Below are 22636 nucleotides of genomic sequence, written 5' to 3'. Positions count from 1 at the left end.
TCTTCTACTCGTAAGTATCTTGGGTATATGCGGTAGTGATGCTAGCGTAGCCTATCCGTTTCCCTACAATAACCCCGCATCAGGATCCATCCATGTGTTGGTTCTACCTTGCTGAATAATAGGGAATAAAAAACAAAGAGAGAGATATAAAAAAGGGGAAAGAAAAAATGATGAAAGAAAAAAAAGGAAAATGAGAAAAAGTGAGAAAGGAAGGAGAGGGTCACTACCAAATAAATAGCTAATGCCACTGTTTTTTATCACAACACCCAGAATTTTGTTGCGATACATGATTATATAGAATAATAGCAGAAATAAATTGGTTATACATGCCAAGAGTACCAGTTGCAAAAACAGCTTGTACTTTTGGCTGTTTTTTATTAGTGTACGCGGTGCACGCGATGCGCGCACTAGAAACCCATAAAGCCAGTGGGGTAGGAAATTTTTGAATGAGCTCCTCTATCCCCCACCCCCTGTATCTAGCTACCATGGCAACAGACCGACAATGATGCCGGTCATGGTTAGATGCTCATGGGATCCGAACGATGCTGGTGTCGTGGTTCGCTTCCCAGACTTATTTATCTCCTGTACGTGTACTCATACATGCCTTACATAAAGAAAGAAGTGCTATAAATGGGCCTCATCAAACTTTTGCCCTAATAATTTTATTGTTCTTTGTTATCATGCCATGACAGAATACATGATAGAAAAAGAGAGCTGGCGACATAGTTATTCTTTCACTTCATTATTCTTCCTTGGGTGCCGCTCCCCTTGCATCAACGAAAGCTCATGGATCTGCACTTTGCGAGGGTGGCGGTAGTGGGGGAATCGTAAAAGCTGAGGCAAAAATGACATTAATCTTATGCATGCAAATCTCTTCATTCCTCTTAGCAAATAGATAATAGGTCAGTTCAAACAAAATCAATAGTATTCGTACTTACTTCCGCATTTGCTTCCAACTGGCACCAACTTGCCACATTGACGTGCAAGCCGAAGTAGTTTAGCAACACTTATAGTAAGTTCTTCATCGATGGAAAGGACAAGACAAATGCAAGCCATGTCAGATACTTGCACAGTTGCACGACATCTGTTGCTCGGATCAACATAAGCACCAATAATCGTGATGGTTTTCATGCATTTGCATATAAGAGCAACTCCAACAGATTGATCTTCCTCTTTTCACTTTCTCACCATATAGGGAAATCTCATTTCTCAATTTCAACATATATGGAAGAATTGCTCCAGCAGATTGATTTTCCCCCCTTTCTATATAAAAAGGGAGATGAGATGTCTCCCCTTTCTATTGGGGATTGGAGAGAAATTATTGGGGATTGAGAAAAAATAAAGGGGAAAGAGAAATGAAAAATCAATCTACTGGAGTAGATTTTTTCAACATCAATCCCCTATATTGAGAAAAAGTGAAAAGAGGAAAGGGGAAGATCAATCTGTTGGAGTTGCTCTAACTGCATCTTTCTCAGCATAACAATCCTGCTCCCCCCAAGCTGGACGCGTGGCAAGCATGCTAAAAACTAAAGCAAAGACCATAACTTGAAGAACTACTTTTGGAGCCATCATGCATGTACTAGAACAAGGATGCGGAAATTGCTAGGCCCGAGTGCTTTCTCAAGGCTAAACGTTGAGTGCCGATTCTTATGAATACAATGCTTGCATTAGCTCTTCTATTTATAGCATATGAGGAGCGAGTCTCACTGTTAAGTTGAGCCACATACTTATAGCGGATATCCAATTGACCTTTCTAGTGGATATGAATACACATACCTTTCTAGTGGATATGAATACACATAAAGTGGATTTCTGGATATCCATATCCACTGGATGCGGGGTGTCGACGCCAGCGAATATGGATACAATTCATTGCTGAAATTAAAATGAATGTCAAGAAACCTTTGAGCAAATTAATAACACTATATTCAAATGTGTGGCATATTACAAAGCTTTATATTAAGATTTTGTAGTGACTAGGCAGAAAAGGCGGGTAGCATTCACCTATTTTACTACCTAAAATCCATTGAACTACACATGCAAACAATCCAACGATGCTACCACTGCCGAATTACCAAATTAGGCGGCTCCAAAGGTAAGCAGTGCGGAGGTGGTGAGCTCACCGCCGCCCTCATGCTGCGCGCCCCGTGGCTTCGCAAGTAGGGCGCCGGCGATTTCGGGCTCGGCACGGCGGCGAGCTCCTGCTGCGGCTATAGCCGGCGGCGACTAGCTAGTGGCCTGGTTGGACGAGAGAGCGCGGAACCGGCTCCGCGAGTAGAGGGATATTTGGGTGGGTTGGGCCCGTTCCGTTCCACCAGCAAAAGGTTCCTTACTAATCTTCTCCTCGACAGCCGACCATCCGTTAGAAATCGAACGGTCCAGATGCTCCGATGCGGTCGACACATAAACCCACAAAACATAAACCCGCGCCAAAGACAGAGAGGCCTAAAACCCCGTCAAAACATAAACCCGCGCCAAAAGCAGAGAGGACTAAATCGAAGTATTCCACTCGTATTTAAATAGCTGTAGTAGCTGGAGATGTATTTTGATACCATGAAAAGCTGTAGTAGCTGAGAGATGCTACTTTAAATCGAATCCTCCAGGCAAGCTCTGCACCATAAGTTTGTATGAGCTTATGAGACTGGTGAAAGTTTAAATTGAAATTAGCTTCTGTTAGTCTGCTTCTCCTTTTTCAGCTGTTTATTATACACCAACGTTTTATCTGCCATGCCAACCAAAGATACTGAAAGGCAATGCGTTGGGCCCCACAAATTCCACTCGTCAGAATTCTCAGAAATTTCTATCTGCGTCTGTTTGCTTATCTTGCAGCCAGGAGGTATTGTTGGGATATTGCAATTCCAACATTGTTATCAGCCCATCAGCATTGCAGGTGCAAACAGCATTCCATCATATCGATTGAACATGCATTTTTATTTCATATCGGAGTTGGAATATTCAGCACAACATTATTACAATGCCGTGGTTGTCGGTAACAGTGAAAACTGGGTGATATATATGCGTGGCTTTATTGTAGGGCACTCTTCCTAGATACACAATTCCTATGAGGCCATGGAAACAGACCTTTCTCTTCTATGCAAGGGTGGGTGGTATCCATATGTAACCGTGGGTCTGGACATAACCAACTTTCGCGCTCAATTCATCAGCTTCCTTGGGGCCTCGACTTCCAGGTTGATATGGAACAGCCATCAGCTTGCCATCGTCAATGTCATGCAGCAAAGGAGTGAAGATCTGCCAAGCAGCCTGAGAACCAACGGGTATGGTGTTAAGAGTGACAGGAATCAGGAGAGTTCTTGAAGAAAAAAAAGTCCCCATAACCATAAGGACATTAATATGCAGGATGGCACAAACCTTTAACTCATCTCTGCGAACAAAGTGCTGCTGGTCTCCTCGTATTCTGCAGAAACATGGATTATCAGACGATCAATGCAATAAAGAGAAGCATGTTTGCATAGAAGAAAGCTTTGCAAGGTTATATGAGCATAAGACATTGTGTATACAGAGCTATATGCGATTCCAGGATGGGAAGAGAGAATTTCTTTGTAAAGAAGAGAGATATAGGCTAGAACAACGAAAAGGATGACACATACGTATCCAAGATGAGGCGTTCATATGCCTCAGGAATTTTGACATTTTGGTAGCGCATCCCATATGACAGATCAAGCTCACTCTGTTCAGTAGCCATCTCTAAACCAGGTTTCTTAACCTGCAGTGATTCAATTTTCAAAGATTATATTAGAAATTTTGTTGCACATTCAAATCCCATCAAATTTCCTTTTCTCCAAGGAAATATCAGAACTTACAGTTAGTTTCACGTACATGGCTTCTGATGGCTGGAGGCGTATAACAAACTCATTTCTTCCTTGCTTCTTACCTTCAACAGGTTATATTAATATTCAGTCAATTATACGATCTCTAATTCTGACTTAGACGACATATTAAACCCAATAAGATATTCATTGCAAAAGCATTAACCATAGAGGCATTTCAAGAAGCTATAAGCTGAGCAACATCATCACCCTTAATATCGTTGCAAAAGCATCAACTAGAGATGCATTCCAAGAAGCTATAAGTTGAGCAAGATCATCATCCTCAATATTATTTTGGTGTTCATTGAGGTTTGTCCATCCACCCTACTATTCAAATTTGTATGCTGAACTCAGATTGAGTTAATTTTTTGAAAAGCACTGGCTTGAGTTAATTTAACTATGTACATATTTTATCTATATGACAGCTAATGTAGGCAAACTTCAGTGATTAGTGAATTAGTGAGTATTTTATCTATCCATGCCTTCTGCACATTGTATTTTATTCAACCTAAAGTGAGTACTATCCTGGCTTCCCAATATCATGCATGGATCTGTCCTACCTGTTCTGCACTATCAACAAACCTTTATCCAATCCTTTCGTAGTTTCAGATCTCATGGGCAACTCATGAAAGACCATCTAGCTTTCTACTGTCTGGTTATGTAAAAGAACTCTCCATTTTTATACTACAACTACTAAAATCTACTCCCTGCATTCTAAAATATATGACGTTTAGGACAAGCAAATTACTTCATTTTTAACTAACTTGATTGTCCTAAACGTCATATATTCAAGAACGGAGGTTATACTTGATTAGGTAGCAGCCATTGTAAGCTATGAACTAACTACACCATGAACATTAACTTCTATGCACATACATTTAAAAATGTCACCAGGAACATCCTTGAATTGCACCCGAACTTCTGCTTTCCTTGAGTTTAATGCTTTACCAGCTTTAAGAATGAAAGGAACACCTGCATGATATGAATATTAGAGGACTGATACTTAAAGTAAGGATACTACGATAGAGAAAAAGGCATGATGAACAAAAGGAGAGAGAGAGAGAGAGAGAGAGAGAGAGAGAGAGCAAGTATTTCAATTCCTTTTTTTCTCTCTCGAATACCAGCTATACCTTTTCAACTCTAATGTATAAAGAAGTTGTTATGTGGGTGAAAGAGATACCTTCCCATCTTTCATTGTGTACCCGAAGAACAACAGATGCAAAAGTTGGGGTATTAGAGTCATCTGGCACTGTAGGGTCATCCTTGTAGCCATCGTATTGTCCAAGGACTACCTCTTCAGGATTAATAGGGTTCACAGATTGCAGAACCTGACATAAGACACGAAACTGGTTTTTCTAAGCACTAATCAAACAACAAAACCTTAAGATGCACACTCTGCTACATTTCTTTTTGGAACACACAGGAGAGCTGTGCGTCATTTCATTAAAAGGAAAAAAAGTTGTAAGGCAGTCAGGGCCTGTAGTCTAACCAGGTTTGTCCTTCTGCTACATTTCAGAGAGCAAATCAAACCACACCAAGAGAACTGGTAGAGCTGCAATATAGTAATAACATGAAGAGAGTAAAGAGAGATTGGACCTTGACTTTCTCATCTCTGATGTGCTCAGGCTTAAGGGAGACAGGCTTTTCCATTGCAACCAAACAGAAAACCTGCAGAAAGTAATAAAAATTTATAACTGAGAGTGTTAACTCCTAAATACAATAATACAGAACTACTCTTCAAAAATTTTTGTCATCGGCTAGTTATTCCACAGAAGTTAAGCATGTAAACCATAGATGCAAGTATTCTGAATGACAAGTAGAAAGAATTGTATGGAAAAAAGAGTTCCTTATTGTCCAGTGATCCAGTCCCTAAAATAATAAAACTTTAAAGATGGACGCCATTATGTAAAAATTACAGAATCATATCATATGCATGCTCAAAACATCTTATTTATGTTTACCTGCAATAAATGGTTCTGAATAATATCCCGAATGATTCTGTAGCAACAAAGCAGAGTCAGATATTTATAGAGCAAAAAGAAAATGAAGGAATGCGGAGAAAAATATGAAAATGTTTAAGCACTGTGATAGAGGCAGTATCATCCAGTAGTTATCAACTCATTATCCTTAACTCATCTGTTCACCTATTACAGGAGAGTGACAAACCTTTTCTGTAATTCAAAGGACAAAGGGAAGCATGCTATTTCAAGTTCTGTGGTTGCTCCATTATTGTATTTTTCTTCCCTGGATTTTACAAGTTTAAGCAACAAGGGGGAACATGCATTTTCCACAGTTTCAAATACAGAATACATCTATCCATTAATAAGGACCAACCACCTCAAATATTTCTAAAATTTCTCATCATTGCCATGCATGCATGTTTCAAAGGAGATTGATATGTTTGCTTCTAAGAGCATGGTCTTAGATCAAAAAATTTTATAAAAATGCTATTGAAATACACTAAATTAGTGTTTATAAGGAGAAAACAATCCTTGTACATACCCATATTGATCGAAATATCCTCCACGCCCTTCAGTCCCGAAGTCCTCCCTAAATACAATCTGAAGGGTTGGATTAATTAGCATGACATGTAGTTGATATTATAAGTTTATTAAACTATTTATGGAAAAACATTTATGCTTTCAGTATCTTAGGTTCAATTTTGTCCCTTCCAAACAGTAGTAAATTGTAGCGGTCAAATACAGCAGCTTTCTACTATAGACACAAAAAGGTCAAGTATAACAATTTACGAAACAAACTACAAAAGTGCCTTCTTGAATGATAAAGGAACCACACTTATGGTACAAGGAAGCAAAACAAAGTTACCTACTGCTAGCTACTGACTACAAATCAGCTTACCTGTATATTATCAATGTTATCACGGTTCCAAAGAGGCATGAACAAGCGGTTGGCAAAACGAAGGACAAGCTGTAACATGTGATCGGTTTTAAAATAGTTAGACAGGTGTTAGTAAAATGGAAAGTAAGTCAAGCAAAGTTGCAGCCATTACCAAGTTTTGGACCAACTCTTTTCCTAGGTAATGGTCTATTCTGTACAGTTGGTGTTCCTCGAATAGCTCCCCAAGTTGGGCACTTAATTCTTCTGCAGAATCCAAGTCCTTTCCAAAGGGCTTCTCAACAATGACTCTAGTCCATCCAGGGTGAGAAGCTGCACGCACAACACTAATGTGAAGCCCAAATTCTGACAGATGTAACAGTGCAATTTAGTACAGTAGTATGCTGCTCGATTTTTTGAATCTACATATTACTGCTAAGAGAACCAATACCGGATTTATTTTGCTAAACAGCATGGATGTCTTTTGTATCCCTTCCAAACAAATTCATATTTGACAGGTTGTTTATTTTTCCTAAATTCCAATGGAAGCACTACACAAAGAAAGAAATGAACTGCAGGTAGGAACCAAAGCAAAAAATAGTTATGCTCTCATTACTACAGAAAAACCCAAAAGTTTTGAAGAACAATGTAAAAGTTTATGGTGCTCTAAGAAAAGCAAAAGGAAACAGATGTTGATGAAGCTGAAGCTTTCACTAACTTTCACTAACTTCGTCATGCTTGTTTGTTCATTAAACAAATAAAATGCAACAGCTTATCAAAATTCTAAAAAAACACATAGAACACGGAATAAACTTACATGGATTCATGCAGTATGTTCTGATCATTTTGCACACTGAAGGGTAGACAGATGGAGGCAATGCCAAATAAAAGAGCCTGCGATAGCTTTCTGATTTGCTTGACGCCTCATACTCTGATATTGCCTTGTTCAATTTCTCAAATCCCTCCCCATTGTCATAAGAACCACTGACATATTTTATCTGAGACACAAATTACCATAATGATGTCTGTGACACATAATTAATTCAGTGTAGTTATAATAACAACTTACCAATTGCAAAAATTCTGAAAGATCTTCTTCCGGGGCTCCTTTGAGATATCTGTATGAAAAGAACACCTGTGACTGGATTTCAAAGAGTAAAGGCGCATGCATTTTCAATTTTCATTCACATGCAGCTGCAGAACATCTAGGAATATAAACACTGCATTTCAGATCAAAGCAATATTTATTTTGAGGTTACACATGTCTAAATGCAATAAAATGGAAACATACAAGTTTTTATGTCTTGGTGTGGAAAACAGGGAAACTCTTTGCACAATAAAACAGCTGTGTATGCAACCTAAGAACTAGCTCCAGCTGAAAACCTTACCCACGAATGCGTTCTCTTAACCCGTCATCAGAAAGATTTGATCTAGCATAACCAAATATATGCACTTCGCCAGACTGTATAAATCCCTGTAACACATGAATATTAACTTCAATAAATATATTAATGAACTTGATAATAATTATCAACCACAGAACTAGACATATTCTTAAAAACAGGAACTACAAAGAGAAAGATACAATGGTCTTCTACACTATCATATCTTGAACATGAAAAAGATACAAGTGTGTGTGCTCGTAATTGTGATATGGTCATCCCGAGAAAGTATTGATTACTTGCTAAATAGTGGCTCAACTGGATGTGCATTACAGCTTAAATTTGTCTAAATTGTAGAAGGAATTGTAAGTGCTAAGTGCAGTTAGATACCTGATCGAAAAGGTGGTAGAGTGCTGGGAAAGTTTTCTTCTTGGCAAGGTCACCAGAAGCCCCAAGTACAACAATAGAGAGACACCCTTGTTCTGAAGGAAGGTCTAGGTCTCGAGATAAAGAATTAAAGCTGGTCCGCCTTGATGGTGGTGAAGACCCCCCTGATCCTCCTGACATGATAAACAGGACGAGCTTCTTCTACCTGCTACAATGATGCACCTAACCAAGTGAGATGATACGATTGATGTCACCATAAGTATTTTCATACTGCTAATGAAATATCCAGCAACAAACAAAATAAGCTAGCAGGGCACATCAATAACTTTTGTAGACTGTAGTTGTTCCATGCAAATGCAATGCCATTTCTTTTGTGCTAGAATGTCAACTACTGCAATCTCAGAACTGGATACAAAAACTGGGCAGGATCAGTTATAACTTATAAGATCGCACTCCTTTTCATTCCCTTTAAGGGAATCAGATCTAATGGCATGACTCGCGCTTTTTAGGACAACAAAGCACATCAGATTATTGTATCATCCCAAAAGGTAGTCAGCTTATTGTATCCTCGAAAAAGCATCTCAACTCATTCCTCTAGCTGCAGAGATCACTAAAAGCACCATATCTAAAGGTCAACATAGCAGTATCCACTTAAACCCGAGAGGTCAACTCTAATCTAATATTCTAATATCTAAAGGAGCAGTGCAAGTCATCACTAGATTTGGAGTTTATGCTTGCTAAACCCACTTAAGGTAACAAATGCACACGAAGCACACACACACTTGTGGTCCAGCCTGATAGTAGGAGTAGAAATTAAAATTACAGCATCCCAGTTTAATATGCCAAAACCTTCGCTAATTCGGAATTCGTGGCTGCAGCAAAAACGAACCACCTCCTGCCCCACAAGAAAAACAGATCGACAGAACAATCGGAGGCGAGCACACGAATCCCACGAGTAGAGAAAACCGCTAAAACCCAGACAAACCGGCTTGACATAATACCCTCCACCGAAGTGAGAAAAAAAAGGATCTGCAACTTTAGCAGCTCAAGATCCGCGGCGAGCAGAGCGGCCGCCGCCGCCGCGTAACCGTTAGCGATTGAGGAGAAGAATCTAGAGCGACATGCAACTATAGAAGCAGGCAAAGGCGCGGCCCTTTTGTTTTCGCGACGAGGAAGAGGAGACAAGGAGGAGCAGGCGGCGGGCGTGGAGGCCGGAGAGGGAGATATCACTGACCAGCGGCGAGATTTCTGTGGTGGGAGCGAGCGCCGAGCCGACCGGGTGGTAGGGAGAGGGAGGCGCTCTGTCGCCGCTTCGGCTGGTCTCCCTCGGCGGCCCGCCCGTTTTTATACCGCGGACGGCGGCGGCCTCCCCCTGCTGTCGCCTGGCTTCGTCTCCCCCCTCTTCTTTTACCTGCCCGGCACCTACCTACCTTTCCCCGGCTCGCCTCACCTGCGCGACACCGCGTGCCGGCGTGCCCTGCGCCACCAACCGCGAGCCCCCCCACCCCCCCGGTTCCGCCAAAGCCGGTGGCCTGGCGCGGGATGGAAACTGGCAACGGTAGAGGAAAGTTAATGGCGGGGGGCGTTTACGTGCCGCCCCCTGTTAATTCCTGGATTTCGCTTGCGATACCGGTGGGTGATCAATTCAAACCATAGCAGCGACGAGCATAACTGTGGGTTTTGACTTACGAGCGGATCGGCCGGGGCGTGTCGACGACGTTGACGATCCCGTTTGCACGTGCCGGGAAGACGAACAGTCATCTCAGCACGCAGTGCAGGTGCGGCTCGAGCAGCAACGGATTCTGTTCCTGTGTGGTTGCATATGTTTCACGGGTTCGTCAGAAAACCATTGTAAGGCCGTGTTTAGTTCTCCTTAAAATTCCAAAAAAAATTCAACACTACATTAATTTCGAACGTTTGACCACTAATTAGAAGTTTTAAGTGTGGATAACTGGCAAAATTCATTCCATAACTCCGGGTATAATTTCGAGATGAATCTTTTAATCCTAATTAAGTCATGATTGGACAACGTCGTGCTACAGTAAATAATCTCTAATGATAGATTAATTATGCTCGTTAGATTCGTCTCGCGATTTAGAACCCATCTATGTAAAAAAATTTATAATTAGATTTCATTTAGTGCTTCTAAATGCTAAAATTTTGTTTCCAAAATTTTTGAAAAAGGAAACTAAACACAGCCTAAAGAAATGTCTTTGCTAGCCTAGCCTAGCCTAGCCTAGCCTTGTTGGCCCGACAGCAACGAAGCGTAGCTGGGGCATGTGAGCACGGGTTCGTCTGATGATCAGATCAGAGCACCATCGTCCCGAGAAGAAACTCCTGAATCCTGATCATGGCCAGGGTTCACCAAACCGGTGGGAACCGGTCCAGTTTGACCGTTTACCGACCGGTCCGGCCCGGTTCCGATTTGAGCCGGTACTAAACTGGTCCAAATTCAAAATTCAAATTTGAATTTAAAAAATAAAAAATTTCTAAAAAATACTTCAAGGTGCGACGAGTTTAATAGTGTCAAATTTTCTCAAAAATTCATTCATTTAGTATAGTTTGCGGGGATTTGAAGTTAAACAAAAAAAATGTGTATATAAAAGTATACAAATACAATATAAAAATAGTACAAAAGAGGATTGGAGGGTTCATTTAGACTAAAATATGTTATACAAACATTTATTTAGTATACTTTGCGGGCATCTGAACCGCTACCGGACCGCGCCGGTTTGACCGGACCGATCGATTTATTTAACCCTGATCATGGCACGCGATAATCGCAGTTGGTCCTCGTACCGGCGGCCATGCGCCCATGCCTTCTATTCCCAGCAGCTGCATCTTCCCCCTCCTCTCTGCTCTTCCCCCTTCCAGCTCACAGAGAGACAGATCTCCGTGCGGTTCAGATCTGTGTGGGCCGTGGCCCCTTCGCCCATGGGTCCTCCGTCCTCGGCCGATCCATGTGCCGCGCTGCCGCGAGAACATGCGGCGCGTTACGGCCGCCATTGAAGGAGGTGGCCTCCGTCCGGGGCCATGTTGGCTCGTCAGAGGTGGATTTACACGTGACCTCCTCGTGGCGTGCTGGCTTCACTCGCCCGCTCCCCGTAAGGTGGACGTGGATTTTTTGCACACATTACTACCGTATATTATTTTTTGAAAAAGATTTGTATGTAGACAATGTACAGTCCAAATTTATTTTATACTACTAAAATATTGATTAGTGGTATGAAATAGTAAATTAGGTAGTATACTTCATACAAAAGGGTAGTATAAAGATAATATGGAAAATATTATTATCCTTTTTTCTTTCATGATCATGCGCACAATAAAGCGGGCGCCAACAACAATGCCCGACACACGCGGGCCAGGGAAGGAGGCGGCGCCCTGGAAGGGAGAGTGTGCGAGAATTGCGAGGGCAGCGGTCTCGAAGGCAGACGCACGTGTCGCAAGGGGCAGCAGTCTCGATGGTAGAAGGGGCACACGTATTGAGGCTAAAGAGCAAAGAAAATCTAAAAATTATTTTCTATTTATATTAAGTTACTAATAATAATCTTATTTCTTCTAATGGATGATTAGATCCTTTTTATACTACATATTATGAAGTAGTAGTATTACGGGTAAAAGCGGCTAACCCCGTCGCCATCACCATCGCCTTCTCGGTGTGTGGTTTCCTGGTCCTGGTGGTGGTTCTCCTCTCGCTGTCCGCACGCTGCGGTGCTCGGAAGGAAAACGAAGTAGACGACAAGGGCGCGTGGGTCACGTGCGCGCCCGCGGCCAGCTCGGCCTCTTCCTCCCTCTTTGGCCCCGGCGTACTACGTGCTCCTCGATCCACTACGCAATGGAGCAACAGCCCGATCTGCGACACTTCATGTGCTTTGGGTCTTGTTTGGTTACAGGGATTTTTTTAGAGTAAAATGCACCGTAGATCCATGAACTTGCACAATTATGCTAAATAGGTCCATCAACTACCAAACCAGGTATCTGGCCCATCAAACTTGCGAACCAGTTCACTCAAGGTCCAAATGCCAAAACCAGCGCGGTTTTGCTGACATGGTCTTCCTGTCCCACATCAATCTTGAAAATAGAGTCCCTAGTCGCGAAATGGAATAGAGCACACGCACAGTATGGCTGTGGAACTCGCCAACGGCTGGGGTTCCAGCATAGTAGCATCGACGGCGAAAATGGCGGCACAGCGGTGGCATACGGAGGCGCGCCGGCACGGCATGGCGGTGAAGCCGCGCGGCCGGCCATATCCGGCTACGAGGCGGACCTTGGCGGAGGGCTAGGGTTTGGGCTAGTGCGCAGAGCGGTGACAGTGAAGCATAGCCGCACACGGCCGAGCGGCGCGCAGGATGCGACGGCGATGCGGACGCGTCCCGGCAGAGCGGCGGTGGAACAGCTCTCACGAGCGGCAACACTAGCTTGGCCACCCCTTGGCGACGCATGAACGCGAGGGAGAAGGGACTGAGCGGCAGCGCCAGCGGCCGGCCACGACGAGCTGCGAGCTCATTGGAGCTATGGCGGCAGCGGCGCGACCAAAAACGCCCAAATCGGGCTCCTACCTTCGTCGAATGGCACTGCGGGTGGTGCGGTGAGGTTGGTGAGGTTGAGCGAGTAGTGGCGAGACATGTGCGTGATCTAGAGAGGGCGGTGCTGCGGTAGTGGTGCTCGAGCGGCGGCACGGTGGTGTTCCGGCGAGCTTGCGGCAATGGCGTGCGGCCGGATGTCGCCGACGGTGAGCTTTCCGACGGCACGAGCACCACCATCACACTCCTCTCGATGATGCGAGTTCGATGTCCTAGCTAATGGCGGCTATCAGGGTGCCTAGCTATGGCGGCGGCGAGAGAGGCGGCACGGCGGCGCGGTGCGGTGGCGGCCTCGCCGTTCCCGGCGATGGCGAGGTCCGGCGTGGCGCGCGTGAGCATCGCGGCAACAGGGCGAAGCCCAATCTAGGGTTTTCGTGACAGCGGCGTGAAGCAGAGCGAGCTGGCCGCGTGCATGGCGGCGCAGCGGCGAGTGCGTCGACGGCGAGCTGCATTCCGGCAAACCTACGGCAGGAGCGGTGCCTTTAGCTATACGAAGAGCACCGGCATGGCAAGGCAAATACGGTGCGCGCAAAAAAGGAGAGGAAGGAGGTCGGAGCTATGACGACGGCGGTGAGGCGTGGGGTTGCCAGAGCTCAGCCAGCGGCGGCGATGGCGAAATCGCCGATTAGGCGCTCACCTGGGCTCGGCTTCAGCTTCCGGTGGCGCACAGAGATGGAGCGGGTGGTGGCGAAGCTCGATGGCGAGGAGAGGGAGAAAATGGCCGCGGCGGCGCGGCAAGGAGCAGCAATGGCATCGCCCTGCTCGCGCTGGAGAAGAAGAAGGGCGAGGAGGAGATGGGAAATGAGGCCGGCGAAGTGGAAATGGGAGTGGGGTGTCGGGGCATCTCGCCCACGCGGCTTAAGACGGCGAGGAGCCCACGGGAGGCGAGAGCCACTCGGCCATTGCATGCTGCGGCCGCCGGCCGACCATTTTCAAATTGAAGCTTTCCCAGGGGTGTAATTGCGAAGTTTGATGTGGGATAGGAAGACCACGTCAGCAAAACCGAGTTGGTTTTTTCATTTAGACCTAGAGTGAACGGGTTCGCAAGTTTGAGGGGTCAGATACCTGGTTTGGTTTGGTTGTTGATGGACCTATTTGGCATAGCTGTGCAAGTTTATGGATCTACAATGCATTTTACACTCTTTTTTAAGTCCCTGTCACATCAAAAGGAATATTACTATTTTATAGTATCAAATAAAATCTATTTATAAATGTTTTTTGACAGCTGAGTGCTAATTCGCGAGACGAATCTAATGAGCCTAATTAATCCATAATTTGCTATAGTGATGCTATAGTAACCATTCGCTAATTATGGATTAATATATCTCATTAGATTCGTCTCGAAGTTTAACCATAGGGTTCTGCAGTTAGTTTTATAATTAATCTTTATTTATACTTCTAAATACTAAAATTCTACATGGTCTAAAGTTTAGCCTCTGGAACCAAACAACCCCTTGGCCGTTTGGCGCACGAGCACCACTGTTGTTTCCGTACCATTAGAGCAGCTCCAGCGTGCAAATTTTTTTGGTGGGGGGGCTGCTAAGGGCTGTCGGAGAAAGATTCCCTGCTGCCACACGCTGGAGGAGGGGTGCTCCGTAGCACCACCGCTCTGTTTTGCACCCGCCACCCAGTGCTCCAAATAAAATAATATATTTTTTTACCATGACCATTGGCCCTTGTGATCGGCAGGAGATAGAGGAAAGAAATGGAGATGACTTTTTTTTATTGGATAAAGCTCCACCGCTTTGACTAAATGCTGGACTGTGTGTGACTTTGGAGCTCCTATGTGACTTGTCCAGGTGATCAGTTAACCCGTGTCCTTGCTAAAAAAAAAAGTTAACCTGTGCCTTTTTTTCTCTGAAGAAAAAAGAGGGATCAAGTACAACCCAACTCGCTGTTAAGCGCTTCCCAGGAACCAGACCGCAAAGTAGATGGATCTGCTGAGGTCTTGTTTAGTTTCCTTCAAAATTTCAAAATTTTACAAAATTTTCCATCACATCAAATCTTTTAACGTATGTATGAAGTATTAAATGTAGTTAAATAAAATAACTAATTATATAATTTGTCTAGAATGTGCGAGACGAATCTTTTAAATCTAGTTAACTCATGACGAAATAATAATTACTAAATACAAATAAAAATACTACAATACTTTATGCATCTAAACAAAGACTGACCTGTGAAGCGGCAGCCAGCAGCACCGCGGCTTTTTTTTTCTGAGCGAGTCGGAAAAGGCCAGTTTTGTTTTTTTTGTTCTTTTGTTCTCGTCGGCTGGTTTGCGTCGGAGTCCACGGACTTTTGGGTATTTGCTGCCCGGGTGTCTTTGCAAATTTCAGCGCATCGGCTGAGACTGGCAGAGGCTTGAAAACGGATTCCTTGCCTGACTTTTGACTATGAGCGCCGGCCCCGGGAGGCCGCCAGGCCGGGAACATGAACTGGTGGTCGGACGACGGGAGGAGTCGTTGCATCCGCCGGCTGCTATCAGCCTATCCTCGTAGCCGACCAACCACCACCCCTGCAAGGCTGCAACGCAAACTTTGCTAGTAGCTTTTACGCCAACAAGCCGGCAAAGCCGTTCAAGCCGGCAGCTCCAAGCCAACCTTTACCTAGGCTACGCGAAAGGCACGCAGCAGGCTCCTCCCGAGATGCCAGCAAACAAAAATTGTTCAGACTTCAGAGAGGCCTGAATGCTGGTACAAATGCATTCTGAAAGCTCATGTTCCCTTGGACGAGCAATTGCCAGATCCCTCACGTTTTGCTTCTGCCTACTGGCTGGTGCCTGGATGCCTACCTCGGTCGCCTACGATTCAAGAAAATTGCATCATGCCGATCTCACGTCAGGCCCCCCATCATGCTACATGCTGCCCGGTGATGGGGAAAACGGGAAGTGACGACCAAAACGCCAGATAGAATCATTCAGGATTGCAAGATAACATAAACATCGAGCGATAGGGACAGCCACGTATAAGCAGCCTCCCCTAGCCGGCTAAGCCCTCAAGAGTCCAAGTCCCGACAGTAGAAACGCTAGCACTAGCAGCAGCCATGTGGGTCCCTATCCGAAGAAATGTTGGAAGCAAAAGGGAGAAGCTATACTTTCTTCAAAAAAAGGAGAAACTATCATGAGGTGGATGCAAACTACAACAATGCTGTCTTCAGCTCAAGCCAATAGTAGTGTAGACGCTTTATGATGTCACATGCTACTAACATGTTCTTGTCAGAAGCAACACCCATTCCTCCGAAGACACACAGCAGTCAGCAGGTCCTAAACATTGAACAGAAACACACAGATGTCGTGATGCATGCCACTTAGCGACAGATAAGTCGCTGATGAGGGCTCCATCACCATCAATTACGAGAAAGCAACATGCCACAATATCATGGACTTTAGGCAATCCAGATCTGAAACCCCAAGTTTGTTGGTATATCTTTCAGGCTGACTCGAGCACTTTCAGTTTTGTAGAATGTATTGTGTGAGGCCATAGGCACAACAGGCGCACAGCATTGCACCCTGGAGCGTAACAAACACCCGAGTATTATTTCCACTGTTGCTATGGGGTTTACACGACGCGTAAGGTGGCAGAGCGCTTAGCCAGAGCACAATTCTGACGAGTCGCAACACATCAAATTTACATGCCACTCGGCTCCCACCTACATAAGTGGGAACCCACTTCTAATGCCCCAACAGCTCGAGGGCAGTACTACAGCAGTGCAGCCTGTTCAAATCTGAAGTTGCTGAACCATGAATCACGAGTGTTTAGAACCTTGACAGAGTGATCCTGTGTTCAGGGCAGGCAAATACTGGACGCCCCCAGTGGTATCACCTGCAATGGTGTGGGTAGAAAACAGTCATTTGTTGTGATCTAGTAACTCAAAAGATGTTCTGAAACAAATGAAAGCACACATGGAGTTCAATTCAAGCAAACAAAATTATCACGATAGAAATATCCTTTGGTTAGGTTGCTTCAACACACAACAGAGTATGAGATGCATGCATTGAAATGAAACTGGTTAAAAGGTAAAAGTTCACAGCAAACAAAAATTAACCAAAAATATGGAATCTACTAAGCAAGGATACACTTTAAGGCTCCCTGTAAATTCTAGCAATGTTCTGAAATGCTGGATAAGGGCATATGCACACTGATCAAAACAAGATCAGGATTGTCACCAGAAACAAGCTTTTCTCCTTCTAACTATTCAACCACAATGGAAAGAAGATTACTTTGGATTTTCTTACCAAAAGTATGCGATTAACTTCAAAAGTATTGAATGCATGAAGTTGTCATAGTTTCCTAACAGTGTGGAACTAGAAGATTGATAAAAAGACTTGGAAAAGAGACCCCAAAACAAAAAGACTGCAATTGATAACAACACTACCTTTTGAGCCACTTTGGTTTGCCGGGCTTTTTATTTGTTGTTGGTACAGGATTAGGTTGAGATACACTAGACTGAAGAGCAGACGAGTTCATCCTAGAATCATCAGGTTCACTAGCAGGTTTCAACAGAAGTGACAATCCATCTAAACTTTGAATTTCTTCACGGAGAAAAGGTCCAGCTTTTAGATCATCTGTATGCGAACCTGCATGTTTAAAGCATTTGATACCACTCATTAAAAAAACTTATGAATATCTGAATGTCTAACAAAGTGAAGCTATGGCTATTTTTGGATAACTATAATCATATGCGTGAGGAAATACAGCTTTATAAAGGTGTGACATTAAAATCAATTCTGTTAAGATGTGCAATAACTATTTAAACAAATAGGAGCTGAGAGGTAATTATTGTTTCTTAACTTAGCACTAGTCATTATGATGATGCGTACCTTCAGGCAGATCATAAGAAAAGTGGATATTAGCTCCAGGGACAAAACCAGCTGTATAGAAGTCCTGTGATGTGTCTAGTATTCGCTTCTTTGGAGGTACTGTATCTGTTGTGGAATTGAAGGACCCAGCACTAAGAAATTGTAAACAGTACATACCTAGGATATGACTATAGAAGATACATAGAATCTGAGTGTAATTCAAACGCATGCCAAATAAAATAACAACAGAGATCACAACCATTATCAGAAGATTTCACAAGTTCAACCCAAGAAACATTTTGCATACTAGTTCAGTGGCACATGATTCATCTAAAGTAGGCACTATGATAATCATAGCATCACTTGATATGATGCTGTTGTTCAAATTGTGGTCCAGACTCCAGAATAGGTACCAAACTGTCAGAATAAAGCACAATAATGAGGAGAGACATCCCATTAGCTACTGTTGTACAGACTTAACGAATCAGTGTTGTCAATGGTTTTACACTTCTACAATATTACTTTATTGCCTAATAGCACTTAACAATATAATTTCCTCATAATTGAAAGTAAACCCTTTGCACAAAATGATGTATTAAAATCTTCACAGGTTTTGTAAGCAGGAAACTATTTATGCCAGTTAGCTTTTCCCTACTTGCCATGATTGCCAACATATTTGCTTGCCAGAAACAAATATAAGAAAGTCTTATCATAGCAAACCACACCCAAATTAAATTGTAAAATACAAAGGAATGATCAAGGGTGAAATATGACAGGAGAGAGAAGCAGAACTTACAAAGATAAAATGGCAGATCTGGTCTAGCAAGTACTTTCATGAGCAGGTCCACTAGACTATGAATCCTCTCAGATGGAAGAAAGTCAGCCTCGAGAACGTAGCCATCAGGGAAGCGCACCCTCATTACTGCCTAAAACCATGAATGTAACCCATCAGGGAATAGTACCCTCATTACTGCTATAATTAAGGTGGTTACCGTCACCGGCAAGATGGAAAAAGAAAAGGGCGAAAAAACAAGTAAATCAACATACATTTAAGAAATCTAAGAATCTGTTATTTAAAAACGTGCAATTTATTATGCCATATTTTCTTAAGACAAATTCACATGCTAGAAGTTAATTAGGACATACATTTCCCTGTCAATATTAAAAAAAAGGGTACATCTGCTCTTCAAGCATCTCTTAAGGCATTTCACAGTTAATGCTGGATTAAAAAAGGAGCGAACTAGGACTCACACAGAAAGGAACAAAAGAAGTGCTTCAAATTGTTTCTTTGTATATATTGTGGGCTGGACAAAGAAGCATATAGGAATGATGTGCATCATAACTCTACCTTTGTTATCTTTGCTCGCTGAGCAGCAAGTTCTGCCTCCCGCATCTTGCGAGTCTTTAGCATTTTAGATTGCTCTGCACAAAGTCATCATTTTAAACATGTTACAGTATATAAATCAGAAAGCAAAACAGTACAGTTTGACCAATATTAAACTAAGTTGATATTAAAGTAAGTTTAAAGATACAAAACCATATTTCGTACCTGCTATCATGTTCGAAACCAAGTTAAAGTAATCAGCAGGCTGAAGCTCGTAAAAGTCATCATCTTCCTCTGCAAGAGCAATGTTCTGATGTCACAACAGACCTAGCATAAAGATAAGAAAGGTTTTCGTACAAAAACAAAATCAGATGAAGTTTCAGTACCATGATCTGCACTGGGCAGCTTGTTAGGTTGTAGAGCAAATTTCTCTCTTGAGAAAACCCGGATCTGGTGTCCAAGTTCCTCTGACACTGCTTTCAGTTTGTCCTGTGATTTTTCCAAAGAAAACAGAGTTATCAGGCTTTGTCGCATCTATCTTTCCTACCGGTGAAAAACTGAAAACTCAGAATAGGTTTCAACTTTCATCCAAAGAGAAAGCATGATCATTACTCGAAAAATAAAACCCTCATCGAAAACAATTCAACCATTGTAATTTAGGGAATGTTGTAGAACCATCGAAGCACACATTGCTCGGGTTGACCCCCCAGATGACCAACTCAGAAGCAAAGAACCTATCTTATCTTGTACTCACAGATTCAGCCATTCAGGAACTAAACGCGAGCAAGAAGTGAACTCCCTAAACACCAACCCCCCCCCCCCCCCCCCCCCAGATGACCAACTCAGAAGCAAAGAACCTATCTTATCTTGTACTCACAGATTCAGCCATTCAGGAACTAAACGCGAGCAAGAAGTGAACTCCCTAAACCCTCTAGCAGAACGCGAGAGCCCGAAAGAACCAGTGTCATCCCCGAAACCCGAATGGCAAGTACAAATCTTCGCTCATCCCCACCCTATCGAAAGAACCTGAACCCAGCCTCCCCTCCGGACCCTAGGGCCGGCCGCCGGCGCGAACCCGAACGAACATAACAGGGGGCCGCCAATCCTCAAGAACCCGCGCGCCGCACTAAGAACCGAAACTACCGGGAGCAATCGCCCGCCCAACCCAACCAGCAAGCACGGAAGCGATCAACAAGATAATCGCGCAGGGTTGCGTGGCGGGGTGGGGAAGCGGGGGATTGGGGCCGCGCACGTACCGCGGCGCGCTGCGCGTCGGCGTCGGGATCCATGCCCACGGGCGCCGGCGAGAGGTCGTCGTCGCCGTCCTCGCCCCTCTTCCTGCGGCGAGTCGGGCACGGCCAGAGGAGGGTGGTGGAGGAGGAGGGGCCCGCCTGGAGGTGGGGGTACTCTGCTTCCATCTTGGACGGGAAGGGAGAGGAAAGGAGGCTTGGCGTGGCGAGGAGGAGACGGGCGGGCCCGGGTTTCGGGCTTCGGGTTCCAGATCCGGCTCCGAATCCGATATTGGGGAGACGAGAGAGCGCACGCGGCGGCCAACTCGTTTTATACTGCTCGTCGGCCTGATGCGTCTGGGCCCAAAATGATTCCGGGCCGGGTTTTTTTTATCGTCAGGCGCTTTTTTCTTTTTTATATTTTTTAAAAATAAAAATTTCAAAAATATAAGTCCGTTTTGAAATATTTCAAAAATACCTCCGGTCGCCCCCACATATGGCGACAGGCCTTAAGTGTAGTTTTTTTTCTTCAAATTCGCAATGAGGTCCCTGGAAGAAAAAAAATCCCTGTCGCCCCCCCCAACGGGTCCGCCCTCGTAATCCCGGCCTCTGATGTACGCCACAAGTCAACTAATGAAGGAGATTTGCTTTCTCAGTCTTATCTTTACATTAGCTTAATAGCACCCGCCTGTGCAGTTTGATGTTTTCCTTTTTTCTAAACGGAGTTTTCTTCCTTTGCTGCTAACGATCCAAATAGAGCTGCTGACTTGTGGTCAGGTTGGGATGCCCCTTCTAGCTGGAAGGCGGTTCGGACTTCTAGGGACCTGCTCCGGAGAAGTGGTGCTCGTATCCTAGGGTGGAGGGGTTCTGCGTAGCCGCTTAGCCTGGTAATGCACCCTAAGCCTACGCACTTCACCACCCTATTACGAGTATCCTAGTATCCGAAGCTGCTGTGTCTAGTGGTCCGGACTCTTTTCTAGTATAAGGCTTGGTTTCCTATACCACACCGCGAGGTCCGGTAGCATATCTCGGTGGATCGATGGCAACAGTCCAAGTCCACTCCGGTGGCCCGCTCCGGCGGAGACCGCTCGCCACGGTCGCCAGGAGCCGGGTCCGAGGAAGTAGTGCTTGCTCCCTGGGCGTTTCAAGGTCCGTGCAGCCGCTTAGCTCGGTTCCGTACCCTAAGCCTGCACCTTCGCCGCCTTGCGGAGAGCGCTCTAGTACCTGAACCTGGCAACAAGCGCTACGTCCTTGACGGGGTCCGGAGCACTCGCTCTCGACATGAGCACGCAAACGCAACCAGCATTGCGTCACGATAATGGCCCCACCTGCGGGTTCGTATCTCTCCCGAGGTGGGCCCGGGGGCCACTGTCGGTACCTCTGGACTAGGGTACCCCCTCTTGCTGTGTCAAGACTCGTGTAGTTATCCATAACTACGCCTAAGGGAGCTGAGCAGCCTGACCCCCCGGGGTCCGACTCCATCTCACCGGACCAATGGTCCCGGTCCCGCGTTCCGCTCGGGGTCGGGTCCGGTGTCACCACGTGTCCCGGAGAAGGGAGCACTCAGCCTAAACAGCCGGGCCCCCCGGACCCCATATACTATCCGGACCCCTCAGCAGGAAGGGAACAGACACCCCGCCTGGGGGGGTCCCGAGCCGCCACGTGTCCGCATGCGCAGGTACGCGCGCGGCTGACAAGCTTCCTCGGGTGTCGGTGTCCCGACCCGGGGGCCCGAATCCCAACTAGTAAATGCTGCGTGTTTCCTCGTCCCAGATGATGATGCAAGAGGCAACACAATAACACACGGTTTATCCTGGTTCCGGCCGCGGGGCCGTACGTCCAGCAAAGGGGGTGTGCGAGGTCACTGTATTATCTTGCACCCGGAGTGCTTGTAGTAGGGGGTACAAGCAAGGCGAGAGAGGGAGAGAAACTCCCAAGTCTCAGATAGGAGTGGAGTCGGTTGAGATGAGTGCTCAGTAGTCCCTGAACGTCCTCTTGAAGAGAGAAGCCAGAGAGACCAAACAGACTAGAATCCAGAGAGAGCCTAAGCAGCCAGCAGCAGCCAGAGTCCAGCCCCCGCTAAGGGGAGCCCGCCTCCTCCTTTTATAGTCACAAAGAGGGGCGGCGTACATGAGTGGGGCATGGAAGTCGCCGTCCTCCCCTGAATCGCGGAGTAAAGTGGTTGGACACTGTAGGAAGTACACTGTGGGAAGGCGGCGTGCATCGCTGTCGTCCGGATTTCGTCCTTGGTACAGCGAAGATGACGCC

The 22636-nt window shown here is 45.0% G+C and overlaps 2 protein-coding genes and 1 long non-coding RNA gene across 13 annotated transcripts; all 3 read right to left on the bottom strand.

Moving 5' to 3' along the window:
- Window positions 1-605: 605 nt before the first annotated feature.
- On the bottom strand, window positions 606-2289 carry LOC120641308. 2 transcript variants are annotated; one of them, XR_005662217.1, is made up of 4 exons: window positions 2076-2289; window positions 1777-1875; window positions 939-1019; window positions 606-834 (listed from the first exon to the last, which is right to left on the bottom strand). It is a non-coding gene; the product is annotated as an uncharacterized LOC120641308 (long non-coding RNA). The 2 variants fall into 2 exon arrangements; XR_005662218.1 differs by having other exon boundaries at window positions 2124-2289.
- A 621-nt stretch (window positions 2290-2910) lies between these two features.
- On the bottom strand, window positions 2911-9965 carry LOC120641302 (glucose-6-phosphate 1-dehydrogenase, cytoplasmic isoform-like). 7 transcript variants are annotated; one of them, XM_039917355.1, is made up of 16 exons: window positions 9666-9965; window positions 8435-8639; window positions 8051-8136; window positions 7732-7780; window positions 7480-7660; window positions 6838-6995; window positions 6687-6755; window positions 6330-6388; window positions 5789-5825; window positions 5424-5495; window positions 5008-5155; window positions 4704-4799; window positions 3822-3892; window positions 3609-3724; window positions 3370-3415; window positions 2911-3261 (listed from the first exon to the last, which is right to left on the bottom strand). In XM_039917355.1, the coding sequence occupies exons 2-16, from the start codon at window positions 8609-8611 to the stop codon at window positions 3091-3093; spliced, it is 1536 nt and encodes a 511-aa protein (XP_039773289.1). In that variant the 5' UTR covers window positions 8612-8639; window positions 9666-9965; the 3' UTR covers window positions 2911-3090. The 7 variants fall into 7 exon arrangements, with proteins under 7 accessions (XP_039773289.1, XP_039773291.1, XP_039773292.1 ...); XM_039917357.1 differs by having other exon boundaries at window positions 8435-8653; window positions 9666-9954; XM_039917358.1 differs by having other exon boundaries at window positions 8435-8636; window positions 9666-9934.
- Window positions 9966-16413: 6448 nt separating this feature from the next.
- Window positions 16414-20664, bottom strand: LOC120641301 (plant UBX domain-containing protein 1-like). Of its 4 annotated transcripts, none has more exons than XM_039917353.1 (8): window positions 20396-20664; window positions 19526-19628; window positions 19365-19433; window positions 19164-19237; window positions 18612-18741; window positions 17837-17941; window positions 17392-17593; window positions 16414-16838 (listed from the first exon to the last, which is right to left on the bottom strand). In XM_039917353.1, the coding sequence occupies exons 1-8, from the start codon at window positions 20555-20557 to the stop codon at window positions 16835-16837; spliced, it is 849 nt and encodes a 282-aa protein (XP_039773287.1). In that variant the 5' UTR covers window positions 20558-20664; the 3' UTR covers window positions 16414-16834. The 4 variants fall into 4 exon arrangements, with proteins under 4 accessions (XP_039773287.1, XP_039773285.1, XP_039773286.1 ...); XM_039917351.1 differs by lacking the exon at window positions 16414-16838 and adding an exon at window positions 16855-17133 and having other exon boundaries at window positions 20396-20646; XM_039917352.1 differs by lacking the exon at window positions 16414-16838 and adding an exon at window positions 16856-17105 and having other exon boundaries at window positions 20396-20646.
- Window positions 20665-22636: the final 1972 nt, after the last annotated feature.

This window comes from Panicum virgatum, chromosome 7K (genome assembly GCF_016808335.1).
Source record: "Panicum virgatum strain AP13 chromosome 7K, P.virgatum_v5, whole genome shotgun sequence".
Classification (NCBI taxonomy): Eukaryota; Viridiplantae; Streptophyta; class Magnoliopsida; order Poales; family Poaceae; genus Panicum; species Panicum virgatum.
The sequence above is the reverse complement of the archived record's forward strand: the minus strand, read 5'-3'. Positions and strand labels throughout refer to the sequence as shown.